This window comes from Eptatretus burgeri, chromosome 8 (genome assembly GCF_056783735.1).
Source record: "Eptatretus burgeri isolate ZD-2024b chromosome 8, Ebu_testis_v1, whole genome shotgun sequence".
Taxonomy (NCBI): Eukaryota; Metazoa; Chordata; class Myxini; order Myxiniformes; family Myxinidae; genus Eptatretus; species Eptatretus burgeri.
The window spans coordinates 78,013,605-78,034,290 of NC_140968.1; the positions used below are offsets into that span (position 1 = coordinate 78,013,605).

The following is a 20,686-nucleotide window of genomic DNA, read 5'->3' on the forward strand; positions in this document are numbered from 1 at the left end:
GAAGAAGAAGAAGAAATTCGGAAGAAGAAGAAGTCGAATAATAATAATAACTAAAACTCAAACCAAAAATAATAAACCGCGCTCGTCGGTAGTTAACCTGTTGAAAGGGAAATTCATGGACTGGGTCCTGGGTGAAGAAAGAGGGAGGGTTTGTGTGTGAAGATTGAGGTGCTCAGTGACCGTGCACCCACCATGGCCGCCGTACTTAGAAAGCTGATCCAGGGCCGTTTGCCCGCATTGGGTGAGTGGAATTTCAGAGTAAATGCGACGTTGTGTTCTCGTCTTACACTTACAGGCTTTGGATAAAAGGGTCTGAGGGTTTACAAGTTTCAAAACAAGAGGGAACCTTTGTTAGATGTGTTGAAAGGCGGCAGTAATGGAGGTTTTTATTGGAGGAGGGTCAGTGAAGGTGAGTAAGGGTGAGGTTGGCGAGTGAGGGTGAGGTTGGCGAGTGAGGGTGAGTAAGGGTGAGGTTGGCGAGTAAGGGTGAGGTTGGCGAGTGGGGGTGAGGTGGGCGAGTGAGGGTGAGGTTGGCGAGTGAGGGTGAGTAAGGGTGAGGTTGGCGAGTGAGGGTGAGTAAGGGTGAGGTTGGCGAGTGAGGGTGAGTAAGGGTGAGGTTGGCGAGTGAGGGTGAGGTTGGCGAGTAAGGGTGAGTAAGGGTGAGGTTGGCGAGTGAGGGTGAGTAAGGGTGAGGTTGGCGAGTGAGGGTGAGTAAGGGTGAGGTTGGCGAGTGAGGGTGAGGTTGGCGAGTAAGGGTGAGGTTGGCGAGTGAGGGTGAGGTTGGCGAGTGAGGGTGAGTAAGGGTGAGGTTGGCGAGTGAGGGTGAGTAAGGGTGAGGTTGGCGAGTGAGGGTGAGGTTGGCGAGTGAGGGTGAGGTTGGCGAGTGAGGGTGAGGTTGGCGAGTGAGGGTGAGGTTGGCGAGTGAGGGTGAGCGTTTTCTGGTGTGGGTTCAGGACAATCTTCTCAATTCTAAACTCTACAGTCGTTCCATCCACAGGAAACTACTTGAGGGTACAATCGACCCGATGTGTGTTTGTGTCGACAACTTCGTCGAACGTTATTGTTTTCGATGTTGACTCGAGTACCATTATTCCAGGGCGAAGCAAAAGCCTCGTGCTGTGCGTGCTGTGTTGTCTCGGTGGGGTGCGTTGGTGTCTGAATCGGCAGCAACGGCAGCATGTCATCTAGATTCTCGTAGATCTAAGAAAAAGAGTAGAAAACCATTTCGACACCGAACAGGTGGTTTTTTTTGGTGGGGTTTTTTTTTTTTTTTCCTGTTTTTTTTTTTCCAGTTTTTTTTTTTTTGTATATTATAATGTTGTAGTGCAGCTTGAAACTATCATTTCATGTGGAAGCATGTCCTGTAGTGCATTAATGTCTATTTTTAACCATGTAGGCTGAGTAGAGATACAGTGACAGTAGTTGTGAAGGTGAGAATAGTGGAGGTCGGTATGTGATTAAACCAAGGAGATGCATTTGGTCGGGGATGACATTGGGAAAACCCATTTCACCTCTTACGTCATGTTTCTCTTTCCATTACCAGATTAATCCTGTTTCTCGAGTCACCTTTATTCACGGTTCCCCCATTCCAACCCACTTCAACAAAAGGAGTTGAATTACAGTTTTATGTGCACGTTCCCGCCCCCCCCCCTTTTATTATTATTTTTACAGCACGTGCGCTGTATACAATTGCACCGAGTTTGAAATGTCCCCGGTGTCCCCCCCCCCCCCCCCCACGTGCCTCAAGACAGCCAATGACGGCGTCCGGTAGATGGCAGTGTGTAACCTAGACGGACATGGCGACAATTGACGGAAATACCCGAGTATTCATGGGCCGACAACTGACGGAAACAATTGACGGAAACAACTGACGGAAACATCCGAGGAGATAATAATAATTTGCCGGTTTCTGCATGAACTACACATTAGATTCACACGATACTGCCTTTTTTCAATGGAAATTTGTGAAACTAATGTGTTATATATGTGAAAACCATTGAATTTATTGCTTGATGGAAAAAAAAAAAAAACAAGAAACGCTCCCCTCTCATGTACGAACGAATGAAAGACGTCATTTCCATCCACCATGGCATTTCGCACCGAACGCTGAAATCCAAGTTCTTCTTATGCCATCATTCTCTTTAATATTAGCCATTAATAAGTGTTTCGTCATGCATTAGTGGTTGAAATTTACTTACAATTATGGCAGATATTGGTGGCAAAGTGATAACTGGTTCTTTCAATAACATTGGTGTACTCATTTGCTTCACCACACATGCGCTGTATTGAAGGATTTCACTTGTTTTTGTGTATAATGGTACAATCCACAACTCTTCTTTTTTATAATGGTACAATCCATACTTTGAATTGGGTCAAGGGTGTTCAATGCACGGACGGCTTGCTCGATTTAAAATCGCTCGAGAAAACACGAATGGAACTGAGTGCTCGGCACCTCTTAACAACATGCCCATCTCCAGGTAAACTTTGCTGTCGTGGTACTCGAACAAATGCTGTCTGGGCCATCGTTTTTGGTTTCCCTCAATCCTCTTGTAACAACTTCCCCAAACTAACTTATTGTGTTAGTAACGACGACAGAGGATGAGAGGGGGAATGAGATAAAGATCGGAAGGAGGATCGCCCCTGTCAACGTTATCTATAGACTTTCCATGTGTGCATTTTAGGAAAAGGAAGCGGTGAAATGGTAAGATAGAGATGCCAAAAAAACGGGTTGGGTGGAATCAAAACCGTGTTCGATATATATATATATATATATATATATATATATATATATATATATATATATATATATATATATATATATATATATATATATATATATATATACTGTATATACACACACAAAGACCCACCCACATCTCACCTGTGAATGGAGGGAATAGCCAATCAGCTCTCACCTAATCAACTAAACCCAGGTGGCTCGGATTATATAAACAATGTGCGTGTGCACGTGTGTCTCTTTGATTGGTATCTACATATGTGAGTTTCAGAATGTGGAATGGAGTCCTCCCAGGGTGCGCTCAAAGTATCGACCTTCATTTTGGTAAGGGGTCACGATTCATGGACCAAGTTGTGAAGTTTTCTGTTTTCAAAGTTTTGTGCCGAGGGCTCTCTTCAGGATCGTTACTGAGCCCAGGACGGCTTTCAACTGTTCCTTTGTCGTGATATTCCCAATATCTCTGTGGTTTTTAATAGGTCTGTGAGGTTCTTCTTCGGCATTCCCATGAGGTTCTTCGTCAACACTGGTACAACTTTGGCATTCTTCAGCTTTTAGGATCTTTTCACTTCATGCTTGAGGTTTTGGTATTTGGTCATTTTCTTGATTTCTGCATCATTAGTCCAAAGTCACTGGTATTAACACCTCAATTCGCAATGCCTTGTCTTTTTTTTGTACCTAAGTACGATATCTGGGCGCAATGTTTTGTTTTTGACGTTCATGCCCGATGGGATCATAAGCCAGGTCGTACATGAGCGGTACTTCAATGTTTTCAGTGATTGCATTTGATTCATTGTCCCACACATATTCTGGAACTGGAATATTAAAGTTTTGCACATGTGCCAGCAGATTACTTTACAAACTCTGTTGTGCCGTTGTGTGCACAGCTGTTCTGACACGTCTTTCTTTTTTTCATGTTCGGTCATTAAGCGTCACATATTCTCTTTGCTAACAGCACCTCCACCCCTCACCTGTCTTTCCCCCACCCTTCTCTCTAACTCTGTCCCCTCCTCGCTCCCCTCTCTTCATAAAATGCAGCACTCTTCACACGTGTGTGTGCCTCACGCACCCTCCCTCCCACAGTGAATAGCAACGTTTTGTGAGGTGTCGCTCTCCCCACCTCCCCCCCCCGCAAGCTTCCCCTTCCTCCACCCTACACTTGCCGCCTCTCTCGCTCTCTCACTCTCTCCCTCCCTCTTTAACCCCCCCCCCCCCCTGTCTCTGTCTTTCAATCAGTCTGTGTCTCAATCCTTGAAAGTGGAATGGAAGCAAAAGGTTTTTTTTTTAATCACTACTTACGCAACCTTTAGATTTCGTAAGTATATTGATGACTTCCGTCGTGTGTGTGTGTGTGTGTGTGTGTGTGTGTGTGTGTGTGTGTGTGTGTGTGTGTGTGTGTGTGTGTGTGTGTGTGTGTGTGTTTGTAGGCACGATAACTCGAGAACGGAAGAAGCTACCAATGTCAAATTACACCACATGATTCAGGAGGGTGATGGCTAGCGCTGATTAGAATTTGGTCAAAGGTCAAGGTCACAGTGAGGTCAAACATCCAAAACATGATAACTCGAGAACGGAAGAAGCTACCAATGTCAAATTACACCACATGATTCAGGAGGGTGATGGCTAGCGCTGATTAGATTTTGGTCAAAGGTCAAGGTCACAGTGAGGTCAAACATCCAAAACATGATAACTCAAGAACGGAAGAAGCTACCAATGTCAAATTGCACCACGTGATTCAGGAGGGTGATGGCTAGCGCTGATTAGATTTTGGTCAAAATCGGTCAAAGGTCACAGTGAGGTCAAACATCCAAAACATGATAACTCGAGAAAGGTTACCACAGGTATTGTTGACGGAGCGTGAGTTTGGAAGATCGAGGTAAGTTCGGCGGAATTTGTGTCAATTCGTCGAGTTACGGCTGTTTTAAAAATATCAGTGTTATAAAATAATATTAAATAATTCCGTAAATTCCTGTGGAGAAATAGAGTATTTTTGCTTCGGTCGACGTTACGAGTTCGTTTTGACTTCGATTTTAATTTTGTCTTCGGTTTTTGCGATCGCTTAGGACGCTTAACACTCGGTTGTCGAAATTCTGGTAAAAATCGGATGTTTTGGAGACGTTTTAAGATTGAATAAAAAATATTTCACCCGCCGCGTCATGGCTCATCGCACAGCGCGCTCGAGCAGACGTAAAGGTTTGAGCACAAGGTTACAGTGCACAACCAGAGCAAGGGCAACAGTGGCAGGCCAGCATCAGTAACCAAGAGCCAAGCCAACATTGACACTGTGCGGGATTCTGCAGTGGACAGTTCCGTGAAGCCCCACCACCGGCGCTCCTAGGCATCAAACCAACATCAGTCTGGCGTATCCTCACAAAGGAACTGAAGCTTTTCCCACATATCATCTCTATTGGGCATAAACTGAATCAAGATGATATGAGAAGGAAACTTGATATGTGCAATTGGCTCAGTGACAGGATGGAGTGGTACCCAAACAGGATCACCTGATCTGGTTCAGTGATGAAGCCCATTTCCACTTGAATGGTGCCATCAACAACCACAACAACATTTTCTGGGGGTGGGGGGGGGGCAGATCCATCTGAGGAAATCACAGAGAGGTACCTGAAAGGGCCCAAGGTCACTTGCTTCTGCACCTTCAATGCCAGATGGGGAATGCTAGGGCCTTACAGGTTTGAGAATGTGATGATCAACAGTGAGTGCTACCACGCCGTGCTCCAGAAGTTCCATAATGATCTAGCCCAGAAAGTCACCCAAACCAGCTCAGCATGACCTGGTTCATGCAGGATGGTGCACTCACGCATTCAGCTGGTGACACCATCATTTTCCTGCGGCAGCTCTTCAGAAACTGCCTCATTGCCCTGGGTACCACTCATGACACGGCACCACTCATGACTGGGCATCCCATAGGCCAGACCTGAACTCTCTGGACTACTGGTTTGGGGGCTGCCAAGGGCTCTGTCTATGCCAACTGCCCTGCCACACTGGATGATCTGAAGCAGAAGGTGTCAGACTACTTCCAGGCAGTGCCACATGAGACCTCCAGAAAAGTTAGAACTTTGGAGTCAGGATCAATGCCTGTCTGAACCAGGAAGGGGCACACATCAAGAATGTCAATTACAAGGATTTTGTGTCAATGCCAATTTCAGACCTTGGGCTCTCACCAACTCCAGTAGTGACTTACTGCAATAGCAATCAGTGAAAGAAAATACCATGTCTTCAGCTTTCCAGAAATGTTTCGTTCATGTTCCTGAGGTTTCTGTTTCTCTATAAATAAAGGTTTAAAGTTGCATCACTCTTTTTGAAACACCCTGTACATTACCCATCCTCTCGCTCGTGGTTCTCTGAATCCTGTGGCGAGGCTGCCGCTTTAAAACACTTGCATTGTCCTCCTGGAAGGCAAATCTGATCGAAGGCAACCTCAGATCATTCCACAAAGCCTGCAACAAGTGTGTCTACCCTCAGGAGAGCTAGAAAACAACATCTATCCAAACTCAAGAATGAACTTTCAAACTTGTCTCCCTCCTCTAAAACCTGGTGGTGCCTCATCAACTCCTCTTGTGCTTCCTCTCTCTGCCCTTTTCACCCTGTCGTTTCCATAGATGGCAAGTGAACCACATTTCACGGTTTTGACTAGTTTTGCTTGGGAAACCCCACAGACCCGTTTTAGCATCATTAAAACCTGTATTGGATGGAAAGTATGATCAATTAAAAAAACAAGCAGTCATAGACTGGTACTTACGAAATCGTCAACTTGACCTCTGACCTTGTCTAATAAAAGCTGTCTCAAGAGGAGGTAGCCACGCAAACCAGAAGTTTCTACGATGATTCTGTACCAAACCATCAAAAATCGAATGTTTTGGATGTTTGACCTCACTGTGACCTTGACCTTTGACCGATTTTGACCAAAATCTAATCAGCACTAGCCATCACCCTCCTGAATCACGTGGTGTAATTTGACATTGGTAGCTTCTTCCGTTCTCGAGTTATCGTGCCTACAAACAAACAAACAAACAAGCAGTCATAGACTGGTACTTACGAAATCGTCAACTTAACCTCTGACCTTGTCTAATAAAAGCTGTCTCTCGAGAAGGTAGCGACGCAAACCAGAAGTTTCTACGATGATTCTGCACCAAACCATCAAAAATCGAATGTTTGACCTCACTGTGACCTTGACCTTTGACCGATTTTGACCAAAATGTAATCAGCGCAAGCCACCACCCTCCTCAATCACGTGGTGTAATTTGACATTGGTAGCTTCTTCCGTTCTCGAGTTACCGCGGAGTAACGTAAAGGTCACACTCGATGCCCCCCCCCCAACTCGAAAGGACGCCGGGGCGAGCGCGATGACGTCAGCGCACACATGCAAAACCTTTACGTGACTCAATGTAAAATGTTTCACAATATGTTGAATGGTACAATTTGTGGGTCCATCACGTGTTCTGAGGTCGTATTCCTGGCAGAACCTCTGGCGGATGTCTACATTTGATTTAGTCTCGCACCACAAAGCCACCACTTTTGTCTTCTGCTTCACAATGGTATAGTTGAGATACGGAGCTAGAAGTCCCAGGGAACAAATACCACGATAACACCACCAAACCCTGAAAAGGAAAATGGTATAGGTCAAAAAACAAAGAAATGGCAGGAAGTCAAAGTTGTATCAATCTTTTTGAAACACCTGGTAATTGAAGACTAGATGGGATAGTGAGGCAGCAATTGTATTCTACCTCGTTTTTTTTTGCCAACTCTGGTTTCTCATTTTTTTAGGTTTGTCCACTTGTTAAGGAACAAAATTCAACTTGTTGTCAAGTTCTCAGACAAATTTTTGATACAGTATTGACCTATACAAAGTATGCGAAATGGGAAAAAACTGCAATATGTGAACCAGATGTTTATGAGATCGTAATAAAAATAACTCAAACTAAATGTTTTTAAGCAGTATTTAATCATTAAAAATACTTTTCTGATGTTCATGAATACATGCAAAAGACAACAATAATTCACATTTTGATATAGTAAAACCCCATTTGTTCTTACATAACATCACCTAAATGTCGAAATTGAGGCTGCACATCACTTATCTCAAGACTTCTTTTTAACATAAGTAGATCAAACTGCACAATCTTTTCTGCACAATGTACCTTTTTGGCTCGTATTTATCCATAATTACACGATCATGTACAGTTATCAACCGTAGTTCTCAAATGCAAAGATGTAATATGAAAGTACTTATCTGGAATATCAGTCTGTCTCATGTATATCTACAGGTTTGTCCAGTACAATGTTCTCACATATCTCTCCACATCCACACAGGTCTGTGCATACCAAATGGTTCTTCTTGCATCCACATGATTATCTGTTACAACCAGTTTTGCATTTACATTCCCTTAGCTCTAACAAGGCCTCTGGGGCTGGTGCATTTACACAGAAGACTGGTTTGAGGTGACCCTCTACTGACTCCCAGCAATAGTCCGTAGGTGAGGGTATTTTGGGACAAGGTGCTTTAGATAACTTCCACATAAGAGCCATATAGAAAGCTCTGGAAGTGTGTGGTACTAACGTTCCTCGAGTTGGGGGTAGCTGCTGGCCCTCTTTTCCTTTTTGTGCAAATATTTCTCACCAAAGTTCTCCAACGATATTCTCACTGATGTTTGAGGTTTTGTATAGTAAACACAGATATCGCTCCATTTGATCAAAGATGCATGTTGCTATCTCTTGTGTCAACCCAAATGCAGTAAATGCTTTCAGAATTTCATCATCAGCTTGCATAAATGATTACCTTCGCATTCTGCGAAAGGTTATGTTTTGGTCGCTGTGTATTCATTTATTTGTGAATATGTGTGTTTGTTTGTTATTCGCATAACTCAGAGTATTAAACCGAATTGCATGAAATTTGGTGGGATGATTCGTGAGTATCCAAGGACGATTTGATTAGATTTTGGGAGCGATCGGGTTAAAGGACAAGGTCAAGGTCATGAAAAGGTCAAAAACACTTTTGAGCATAACTTCCTTCATAATATAGCTATCGACATGCAACCACCACCATATTGTTCCATGACGAGATACCTTTCGGATATGTAGTGTCGGATTTGACGTAACGTCATTGGAAGTGCGTCTAAATGACGTCACAAGATGACGTAAATTTTCAATTTTCAATCTCATCAGTTTTGATCATACCGTTTTGTAGGACTTACCTTAAGGACGTCACACACCAAATTTGACTTCGATCGGACTGACCGTTATGACGTCATTGGCGTTTGAACATGACGTTTTTCAATTGTGGCTAAAATGTCCTGATATTTTTACATTCAAATATCTATATAATTTGTAAAGCAAAGTCTCCCAAATCCAGGCATTAGGATCAGTACCAAAATATCTGTTTATTGATGTACAGGTTTTGCCAATTAACTCTGTAGTCAAGGTCAAGGTCACACTCAAGGTCAAAATATACTTGTAGGCATAGCTTCAGATCTAATAGAGCTATTGACATGAAACCAACGTTAAAACGTTCAGTGAACTACGAGCTTTCAGAATGGTAGTCCCCGATTGGACATGACGTCCCCGGAAGTGCGTCAAAAGTTGACGTCATTTTTTCAACTTTTTTATTTTTCAGTGTTTATCATTCCATTTTGTTGGACTGCCTTCAAGGAGGTTACACACCAAATTTGACGTCAATCGGACTGACGGTTGTGACGTCATGGACGTTTTAAAATGACGTTTTTCAAATGTGCCCGGAAAAAAGTTGCGGCGGCGAAGGTATGCGCTCTACCGAGTGCCCGTTCTAGTTTGAAGTGACTTAATACACCTTTTCCAGCAAATGATCCAGTGTTGTCTGTTCCCTTGAAAGCATACCATCCAATGAGTGCTTCTGTCCTCTTGGGTCCAAGTCTTTGGTAGCAATCTTTGATGGATATTCTGTCACTCTTTTTTCTGAGACGTATAGTTGACTTTGGAAGCAATAGAAAGTGACCTAAAAGGAGAACAAAAGCATCTGTGTCAACTGAGAAGACATCCAGGGTGGATTGGGGGTTCTTGTCCATGACGTCAAATGCATTCAGAAGAACAAGCTGGTCACCCTCCTCAAGGTTGTGCTGACTCATTACCATTTCGGGCATACTAACAATGTCAGACAAAGAGTGATTAGCTTTCATTGTTGTATGGTGCATAACTATCACTCTTTGGCTTATTTTGGTAGTGACTGATGAGTTTATCTGACATACTCTGTCAACTCTGCCTTAGTGTTCACATGAGAGAGAAAGGTCTTCAGGTTCCTTATTTCGGTGTTATCATTAACATGATGGTGAAGTGGTGTTGCTTTAACCGTTCGCTTCTGACGAGTTGTTTCCTTGAGAGAAGCAGTAAGGTACTGATCAAAAACAATCCTGACCTCCTCATATGAATCACTCATGTCAGCCACAATGTCAACAAACCTCTTTGCAAAGTGCAAGGCATTTGACATTTCAGGAGTTTTTGGCACCATGTTCACTGTACACATTGCTTCAATTATCAGGACTGAGGATGCATCCCTCTCTGCTTCTGAGATGGCCAGGTCGTCTGGCAATGGCAATGGTACATTCATAACTGCAGATACCAGTTTGGATTTGTCTGAGAGCATTATCATTGATCTATCTGGATGAAAGTTGGAAGGTGGAGCTTCACTGAATTCAAACTCTGTAATAGCATCCTTAACAGAAAAGTCAGTTCTTGTCTTGCACACAAGTAATCGAGACAGCAGTGACCTCTCCTGTTTAATGGATACCAACTGCCCTTTGACTTTAGTTTGTACTGTAGCTCCTACATCCTTGAAGTACGACCAGTTGTTCTTCTTTTGAGCATCCCAGAAATTGACTGATTGTTCCACCATCTGAGTAGAGACAAATTTTTCCAATGCCTCTCGCCCCAATTTGTCACGTTTTCAATGTTTTTGCACACACTGTCAGGTGTAACAAGATTGAACATATCACGTTCAAGAAAGGGATTGCCCTGTCTGGTAAGTACCTTGGAAACATTTGCTGCAGATGAAATGATCCTCGTACCTTCAGCTCCAACAAGATCATGGTGAAGAGAACTTGGCTGCCGCGTTTCGATTCCTGCACAATTCTGCATAGTGTGGGGGCTAGAATGAAGTACTTCTCCATGGCATACTCTTTGCCTGTGATGCCAATAAACCCTCCTTTGACCTTCATCTTCTTGTGCTCCTGTTCAATACCATGGTCTGGATCAATCGCAGTGAAAGGAACACTGTGTTTTGTAATAGAAAAGTTGCCTTCATCTAAAAATTTCCATGTGTCAGGATCTGTAGTTTGCAGTTCCAACATGTCAGCAACATCGAGTGGTCCCCATCGTCCATAGTTGTACTGGTCATGAGCATGAAAATAAGGCAACAGCTCCTCCACCTTAGCCAAATGAAGTGTCCAATTGCACGTCCTTGTAGCAGCAGTAAACATCAATAGAACCTCAACCTGATTCATGTAGTTTGTTAGGAATTTGGAGATACCTTTTGCTTGTTCCTTTCACTCATTTAGCCTTTCAAAACTATTACAGGCACAGAGTGTCTGATGCATTTCAGCCACTTGTGATTTGAATTCCTCCAAAGTGGAATCAGTCCTTCCATCTAAATATGCTGCAAAGGCATCAAGTACTTGGCTGATGTGGTGCTCAAGAAATGCTCTTTCGTCTTCTGAGAAGATTACCTGTATGCACATGGTGAAAAGTGCAATCAGTGTAACTATGTGAGCTTCAATGCATCTGTATATGTGATGACCATCCAATATTTGGCATACTGTAGCTGATCCATAGATACCAGCTTCTTCCCATGCCAGATCAATGCCACTTCCTTCTATGTACTTTCCCAGGCACTTCAGTGCTGCCATAGTTATATGTAGACCTCCAAACCTGATGCACCAGTTTTCTTTATAATTCTTGAGCTTTACTGCACAGTCATACAAATCACCATCAAGGGTTATAATAGGTCTTTGCCCTTCGCCAACAGTAATGCAGTTGAGTTTTTGAGCATGCTTTAAAATTGTGAGGAGCACTGGCTATTCCGTTGGACTTCTCCTGTACAATGGAGCAACAATACCAACATTCCATACTGGTGTCTTGTCGTGTATCAACAAATTGAAGGTGGACCAAGTGGGAGATTTATGACATCTCTCTGGCAGTGTTCTACATGCACTATTGCTCGTGCTACTATCTTTGGAGGAAATCTGGGGTTCACTTGAAGTAGACCTGGCTGCTGTGGAAACATGTTGCGACACAGATGTTTCACCTGAGGTTGATCTGACGTACTCGTCTGATGAGACCACAATTCCTTGATTGAATTCCACTGATTCATTGAGGCGAGATCCAACTTCAGTCCAAGAATCTGCATCTTTACGTTTATCCACTATCTGTGCCACCAGAGAGCGACACATAAATAACCAAATAGTGTCACACTGTGTGTAGTCAGTAGATACCTGTTTAAGGGTGTCTAACATGTAGGTTACTTGATGAGACACACTCGGACTTACTGGCTTATCACAGTTCATATATGGCATATCTAATGTGTTTTTCAGGGCTTTGTCTTGAATAGTCAAGTCAAGTTTGAAGTCATTTGTAATGAGAGGAGCACCATCCTCTGATCTCTGGGCAATCAACAAATCAGAACCATGAAATGAACCTGCATCACTTCCCAGGTCAATGTTATCAATTGCAAACAGTGGTCTGATTCCCTGCTTTACAAATGGAGGAATATGTACACCTTGCGTGTTGGTGTTAATGTCATCCACGATGGCTGCTGCCATTCTCGTTGTTGTCTGCTCAACCTCATCGTAGGTAACAGCAACTTGCAGGTTATTCAGTGTCTTCATCAGATCTGGACCTATTGGCCTGATATAAAGTCAGAGCAAGACCAACTGAAAGTGGGGTTGTCTTCCCTTTTTGAAATTTGCCATCGGCTTTTGCTTTGTATTTCACTTGTCGCTTCGACCTAAATGACGATACAATATGTTGAGCAAGATTTCAATCTCTCGAGTTACATTGAGATTCGTATGAGGCCCACTGATCAACCATTTCAGAAATTGTTGTAGCTTCATAGGCATATTGAAGTCAAGAAATGATCCAGTAAAATGCCAGTCATCCATTTCTGTGATTTCCCTGCAAATAATCTGAGATGCTTTGAACACTGTTTCCATCTCATCTCCTCCGACGTTTTCATGCATTTGCGTCATTAACTTTTCCTTGGTCAGTGTTGAGAAAAAATTTTTCTGGCTTAGGTCCACGCTTTGCAAAGTCTATTCCTGGTACTTTTTCCAGCAAGATATTCTTGATATGTTTCTTGTAAGATGTTTTAGGGTGTGTTGTCACACCTTGTTCTTCAAGAAGGAGTTTATATGTGTCCTCTACAGAATTCATGTCAAAGCTAGGAAATTCTGATTCACTATCATCTTTAATCATAAACTCTACAATTTGTATTATTTCTATATCACACACTGCCTTGATAAAATATTGACAGCTGTCAGTAGTAGATGTGGATGATCCCATAGCTCTCGTTTCATTTCTCAAGCAATTAATATGATATTTCATATTTTGAGCAAAAGCATCTTTTTCATTGTAAAGATAAGCAAGTCTAGCAGCAACTTCCTCACTTTTAGTGGACGCCTTAATTGCCAAAAAAAATTTCCCCATGTCACTGGAGGAAGCACTATGCACTGCACTATTTTCATTGCTTTGGCAAAATATGCAAAGCTCCTGATCAAATGTTTTTCTCGTTTTCGATGAAGAAGGTTCAATGCTTGTTCTCCCGCGTTTCTTACTTTCTTTCATGCTATGTCATCCTCATATTTATTTTGAGCTCGTACCAGATTTCCTTTATGGCACAGAGACTGGTAACACTTTCTATGGTAGATGTGTTTGGTGTCATCAGAAAATATCAGATCTCTCACTCGGTTTAGAATATCAAAATTCTGTCCGATTTTAGTCCAGTTTTCACAAAAGGATTGTATGGTCTCTAAGGACTTTTGACTTGCAACTGAATAGGGACCACCGCCTGACTCTTTGCAAATGATGCATTCATCCATTTTTTTCAAAGTTAATATTGTTACGTTTGAGGGGGGGGTATGCATTCAAAAGGTAATTAGGATGTTTAATTAGGTATGCCATGCTGTTCGAGTTTACCAGGATCTCGATGTAATAAGTAGCAATTCAGTGGTGATAAGTTGTCGAGTAAATGTTCATTTCTTCAAGGGGGGGAAATGATAACTGTCACGTAATTAGATAGGGACATGGGATAGGGTAAGTGTGTCTGCGTAAACCCCTTTTGGTATTCTCTGGAGACTGGCCGTGACGTCACAGGACAGTGCAGCGGATGGCTCCGCCCCGTGATCACGATTGGCAGAAGGCGACGGCGGTGGGCCAATAAACGGCTCGATTGGAAGTGACGAGGACAGTAGGATAAAAAGGTTCTGTTCGGGGTCGAAAAGGAAGAGGAAGAAGATTATAACCAAAAGATCGTGTTTTTTTTTTTGGTGTGGAGGCTGTTGCGCGGGGAGCATCCTTGTTGTTGTGCTGATTCGATCGTGTTCTTCATCGTGTCTTGGAGCCTTGCGGAGCCTCGTGCCTCACCTTGGTTGGCTCTGGGGTTCTGCTGACTCGGAGTACGGGGTCGAACGGCGGGCGAACCTGCCTCCCTCTCCTGCTCGCAACTTGGCGCCAGAACTGGTTCCCTGGCGGCTGTGAGCGGACTTGGGCCAAGACCAGGAGGTCGACAGCACCACGGTTTCTCCTGCCCCCCTGACGAGAGCAAGGCCAGCTCGTCCGATGCCGATCCAGGGACAGTTGCGTCCACACCACGGTCCAGCCTGACCACCAGAAATAGCTACGTTGTGTGTGTGTGTGTGTGTGTGTGTGTGTGTGTGTGTGTGTGTGTGTGTGTGTGTGTGTGTGTGTGTGTGTGTGTGTGTGTGTGTGTGTGTGTGTGTGTGTGTGTGTGTGTGCTTGGCGCCTTAGCGGGTTTGAGATCTGTATATTCATTGGAATTGTCTGTGTTTTTCCCCACGCCCGTTCCCACACCATCCCGTCGAATCGCCCCGGATCCCTCTTCTTGCCGAGTCTTGTTATTTCTGGTTAATGGTAAAAACGAATAAACATCATCAACTCAGTGAAAAGTGACTCGTGCCACCTTCCTCGTCCCGTTTGCGGTAGAGCGATTAGAACCGCCATGTTTGGGTAATAAATAAATAAACCGCCTCCATCGTTTCGGCTCATTCTACGTTGACGGGACTGTTCAAGTCCCGTGGACGTCACAATATGATCAAGCTGTCAACAGATGTACCTACAGCTCACCAGTTGTCTTGAATCTGGAAAGAGAGATAAGATTTCGGTGGTATTATGATACATACAATTTAAATAAATATGCATTTTTTTAGCTTTTAAAATAATGAAATGGACACAGTGGCATTAAATTTGGTTTATGAAATAAAATTTTTGTGTAAAAAAAAAAAATAATAATAATAATATTCTGGCAGAAATAGTTTGCAATGTATCTAACACATGTAGTTTCCCATATTATGCGAAAGTTTAAAGCATTGGCATTTCAAGAAAAAAATTACATCGAAACTTGACAACAAGTTGAATTCCATTTATTTACACTTAAACCTTATGAATATGTAACGAAACTGGATTTGGCAAAAAAAAACAAAACGAAGTAGTGCCATTATATGAACAAATGCCGCCGACTCGGATTAATCTGTGTATAAGAGATCAGTTTTCTCTGGAAGAATTCCCAGGCAGAATTATCAGCAGCAGTGAATATAGGAGACAAGTCATGCAGTGTTAAAATAAATAAATAAAGTGTGATATTGTTACAGGAAGTAAGACTGTGTTTAATGAGGAGAGTAATTGGAAGACATGACGAAAAGGCCACAAGATGTATTGGTGTGATAGGAAAGAGAGAATAGGAGGAGGAGGAGGAGGAGCAATCTGGGCAAAATACAGTGCAGTGTTGCATCGAAACAAAGGGGTGGCAGACATTAAGGAGGGAATTGATGGAGAGGATTCTGTGAATAAAGAGTAGATATGGTAACAATAGTACGGTGGTCATATGAAGCTTTTATAGGGGTCTTGTTGGTAGGAAAGAGCAGGATAGAAAAATTGAAGAGCTCAGAAAAGCGTTATGGTAAGAGAAGGAAAGTGTATTGATTGTCGGTGATTTTTTAATTTGCTGTGGTTAGTTTTTGTCCAGGAACAGGGAAAGGGTAGATAAGGATTTTCGCGATCTATTCCAAAACTGCTTTTTAAGCCCGTTTGTAGATATGCCTATGAAGGGTGTGCAGTGTTAGACCTTTTTCAAGAAACGATTTGAATATGGTGGAGAAGGTGAAGGCAGCAGAGTGTTGTGGGATAAGTGGCCATAACATAGTGTGCAAAGATTCTGTCGACATTTGGACTTTGGGATAGTATTATGGGAAAGTAAACATGTTGGATTTCAGGAAGGCAAACGTTGAGGGTATGAAGAGAGCATTAGGTGCGATAGATTGGGACAACCAAACAGTGACACGAGAGAGCAATCGGTGAAATGAGAAACCTTCAAGGACCAAATTAAAGTGATTTTGTTTCATTGGTTATACAAGAACAGTCGGGGGAAGTACCAGTAATCAAAAAATCTATTTAGGAGGTTAGGAATGGCTGTTGGGAGAATTCCAGGTCGGAGAGGGGAGATTTAGGCTGAAGTCACATTTGCCACGGCGGCCGTGGAGTCTCCAAAATCTATGGCCACGAGCAATTATACGGCGGCCGCAGTATTTCCATGGTCACACAATGTAGCAGTCACATATGTTTTTATTTTTCAGGGAGCCGCACAGCGTATTTAGAAATTGTGGAGACCGAAAACGTGGTGGTGCCGTACGGTCTTTGATTTGATGTCGCACGGTGACCTTAGGGCGTCCCTGCGGTGGCCATATAATTTTCAAGGCAGAAGCAACGTAGCCTCAAGGCGACCGCAGGGGGGGCCCAAAGGCGAACGTGCGGCCAGATAGACGGTAACGAGTGGGTATATGTACCAGTTCTTTTTTTACTGAAATAAAAATATATCAGTTTGGAATATACCAGTACGTGGTGCCCCTAGAATCCGAAATGAATTCGTTCCAGGAGGCTATTCGGATTGCAAAAAGTTCGATTCCCAAACTATTTTCCCAATAAGAAACAATGGAGTGAATTAATCTGTTCCTGGACCCCAAGAAAACCCACTTTCAAGACACTTTCAACTGAAATTCCCCATGTTTAAGGTAAAATAAGATGAGTAAATGACCTTCGGTGGCGGTGTGTTGTATGTAAACTGGTACAATCACCAATCCAAAGGTTCACACAGGCTCGAGCTCCGGCCTGGGTTCCGATCGCTCGCGCACTCTGCGAGCGCTGCCCACAGGGCAGCTCATCAAACATGATGCCCCCAGAACCACAATCACTTTCATCAAACGCATCGGGCTGAGGTAATCATGGATATTCCAAATTACAACCGGTTTTTCTGTGAAATTAAATCCTTGCCCGACAGTCCGTCACACCACGTGATCGGATTGCTTTTTTGTTATTAATTAAAACACAAGATGAGTAAAAAAAAAAAAAAAAACAGCACAAATCAAGGTGAAAACACGAGGTAAAGTCACGATCGACACACGAGAGGTGCTTTCACGAGGACTTCCACCAACGAACTGAATGAACAAAGCGCAAAGATGCGGGTCGAACAGGCGGGAGAGACGCGTGAACAAACATGAACGCTACGTTGTGTTCGGTTTTTTAAAATGTGTTCGGTTTTTCGGGCAAAATTCATTTTTCATTGATGAGAGACTACGGTAGCCGCACGAATAACGCAAGCCCACCGTACGCCCTACGTACGGTCGACGTGGAACACAACTACGGCATGTCGAATTGCTCTGGCCAACGTAGAAATGAAAAAAGTAATAACTCCGCGTTATAATTCCACGGCGACCCCTACGGCCTGTAAAAGATAGCCAAACAGCGTAGGGCCACCCTGAGGCCACCGCAGAAACTCTGCGGCCGCCGCACGTTTCTGTCAATTCAGAGGGCGTACGGCCGCCATATCCTCGCCTGTAGAGCAAATGTGACTTAGGCCTAAGGAACAGATGAGACATCCAAGACAATATGAAGCTCTGGGGCCAGACTCTTTGCATTCAGGTGGCAAAACAGATAAGTGGGATGTTAAATATCTGTAAACACTCATTAGAGTTAGAACAGGCACCGGAGGATTGGCGAGTAGCAAATGTAACATCGTTATTAAAGAAAGGACCCAGAGAAGAATTGGGGAATTGTACACCTGTTAGTTTAACTTCAGTTGTGGGGAAGATGTTGGACATGTTAATTGAGGAACCATTGAAATAATATGTATTGTAATTAAATGCAGTCAGCATGGATTTATCACAAAGGAGTCATGTTAACAAGTCAATGTTTTGGGGTTCCGTGGGGTACTTTCTGATTGGGTGGATGAGGGAAGTACAGTTTCTGTATTCTGATGAATACAGAAACTCTAAGTTTTGTGCACACCATCAATACACATTAATGTGAGCTCCGTTTGTCGTGCGCAGAACATCAAGGCGGTACACGAGTTCTTGCCATGTTCGGATCAGCATGTTTGTGTCCACCAGTGCGCATGCAACTGTGATCGAGAACGAAGATCCTGCATATTTGCCACCTTTGGTGTTGTAGACAACATATTTGACAAACCCCCACAGAAAAAAGGTCAAGGGGGGGGGTGGTTATGTCTGATGATCATGGGGGCAGGTGGTTGGTCCACTGAACATGCTGAGCCAAACATGGAAAGAACTCGTATACCGCCTTGATGTCTTATGTGCGACAAACGGAGCTCACATTGAAGTGTATTGATGGTGTGCACAAAACTTTATATGAGTTTCTGTATCATATAAACCAAAGGTATCGTATCATTTGTGGTTCTAAATATATTAACAACCAAAGTTGCGCAGGTCTTTTTGAAATACCCATACAGTACATTCATCTGCCTGTTATAAACAAAGGTCATGGTCGAATCTGAACCTCCCTTGCTTCTTATCCCACTTGTCATAATTACTTGTAGACGGATGGTGAACATCTGAGTGAGAATAGCTGTTATTATGAGAACTCGAGGACTCGTATTTTTTTAACTTCCAAGTTGTCCCTTCTTCTACAGCAGGAGTGTTGTGTCGACGAAGCGGTAATGAAGGACACTTGTTTTTGAATTCTTCTGGTTCGACTCTGATGCAGCCAAGATGTGGCTACTCGTCACCCACGGAATCGGTCATTGTTGAGATGGATAAAGCAACAGGTGAGGATAAGTAGTTTCAATAATGACCGCAAGTTTTTTATTTGCTGATTTTGATGGCTCTGTGTGAATGCTTCTTTATGACTGCATGCTCTGAATTTGCAGGTGTGGCACTCTTGAAGCTCAACATTCCACCTGTCAACTCCCTGAGCTTGCCTCTCCTCACGGAGCTTGCCATTGTGTTGGACAAACTGGAGATGGACAAGCATTGCCGAGGCCTAATCCTCACGTCGGTATAATTTTTCATCAAACTTTAATTCTGTCACATATGCTGACAGTGACTCCAAATCCATCGCATGCCTCCATCTTGTAACTTAAGGCCCGGTCACACCTTGACGTTTTAGCCAACGGATGCCGATTTTTGAATTTTTTTTCTAAAACGCTGGCACATGTTGAATACGTTATGGGTAAGTTTTGATAACATTGAGAGCACGCTGAAAAACACTGCCATACGTCGTTGTACGTTGGCTTTAAACGTTGTACTTTTTGGTTGTCCTCAAATTTTTTCATGCTTGAAATTTCACGACGTATGCCGGCGTATGACTCACACGTTCCGCTACGCTGGCCACAAGTTGTATGCACGGTCTGCGATCGTTGACAGACGTCAACACATGCTACTTGTAAGTTAATCATAAGTTGAGACACGCCGAGGTAATGTTTCGCGTACCCGAAACTTATTTCTAACCTATGATTAACGTGTTGTTGGCATGTTACGCGATCGTTGCCACACATCGACAGACGTTACTTTTAAGTTACTCATAGGCTGAAAGACGTCGGTATAATGGATCGTCCTTGCGTCAGCATCCACGGCCATGGCCAGGACACTTATTTGCAGCATTCTTCAAACTTTTCTTCGGCATGACGAGGATGTTCACACTTCGATGTCTAGCTTGGCTATGATTCCAATTGTCCATCGGCAGCGTCTATTTAAAATAGTCGAGTTTGAGTGTTTTAACGCGTTCAGAAGAAACGCTTCAAATTTCCAAACCCCAGCGTCAAAAAACAAAGGCGAGTGACAGCAATTTAAATCGTTCATTGTAAACAATGAAAATAGCTGAGTGGTACCGTTTAAAAGTTGTTGAGTGTAAAAAAAAATCCAATTGTTGAGCGCAAGCGTCTACTTTCAATAGTGGAGATGCAGCCATTTAAATCGTTGAGTGGCAGCCTATGAATTGCAAACCCCACGTCACCGGCAAAGATAAACTGCCGCACGATATGGATAAGTTAGGCTATCGTTGGGCATAGTTTGTGAACGCCGGCTACACGATAATTATTCGTTGGTATACCATATCTATAAGTAATCAAAGCGCTCTATGCACATTATTAGTTCATTGTGCATTTGTCCAACCCGTTATGAATAGACCTAAATCGTAAAAACAAGCTATAGCTCATTGTTGAAAAAGCCCCATAAAAAATTAGCCGCGAAGAACGTCGAACAATGGTGAAAAGATGTCTCCTACCCGTGGACACGCGGACGCAAGGAGGATCCATCATAACCCACACCCTCCCCCTCACACTCACCTACTACTGCCAACATGAACAAACTAATACTAATACTAATACTGATACTGATACTGTTACTGCTGACATGGACATCGACTCAAAAAGGACTCGAAAACACTGTTGGG

At 43.2% G+C, this 20,686-nt stretch overlaps 1 protein-coding gene across 3 annotated transcripts in view; it reads left to right on the plus strand.

Moving 5' to 3' along the window:
• The window catches only part of ECI1 (enoyl-CoA delta isomerase 1), a 32,285-nt gene continuing 11,599 nt past the window's right edge, over positions 1–20,686 (plus strand). For 2 of the 3 annotated variants that reach the window (XM_085892705.1, XM_085892707.1), the window contains exons 1-3: positions 1–241; positions 18,927–19,061; positions 19,164–19,291. In XM_085892705.1, the coding sequence (XP_085748831.1) occupies positions 193–241; positions 18,927–19,061; positions 19,164–19,291 (312 nt within the window). In that variant the 5' untranslated portion in view covers positions 1–192. The remainder of the gene's footprint in view (positions 242–18,926; positions 19,062–19,163; positions 19,292–20,686) is intronic. The other variant, XM_085892706.1, reaches the window with a different exon arrangement.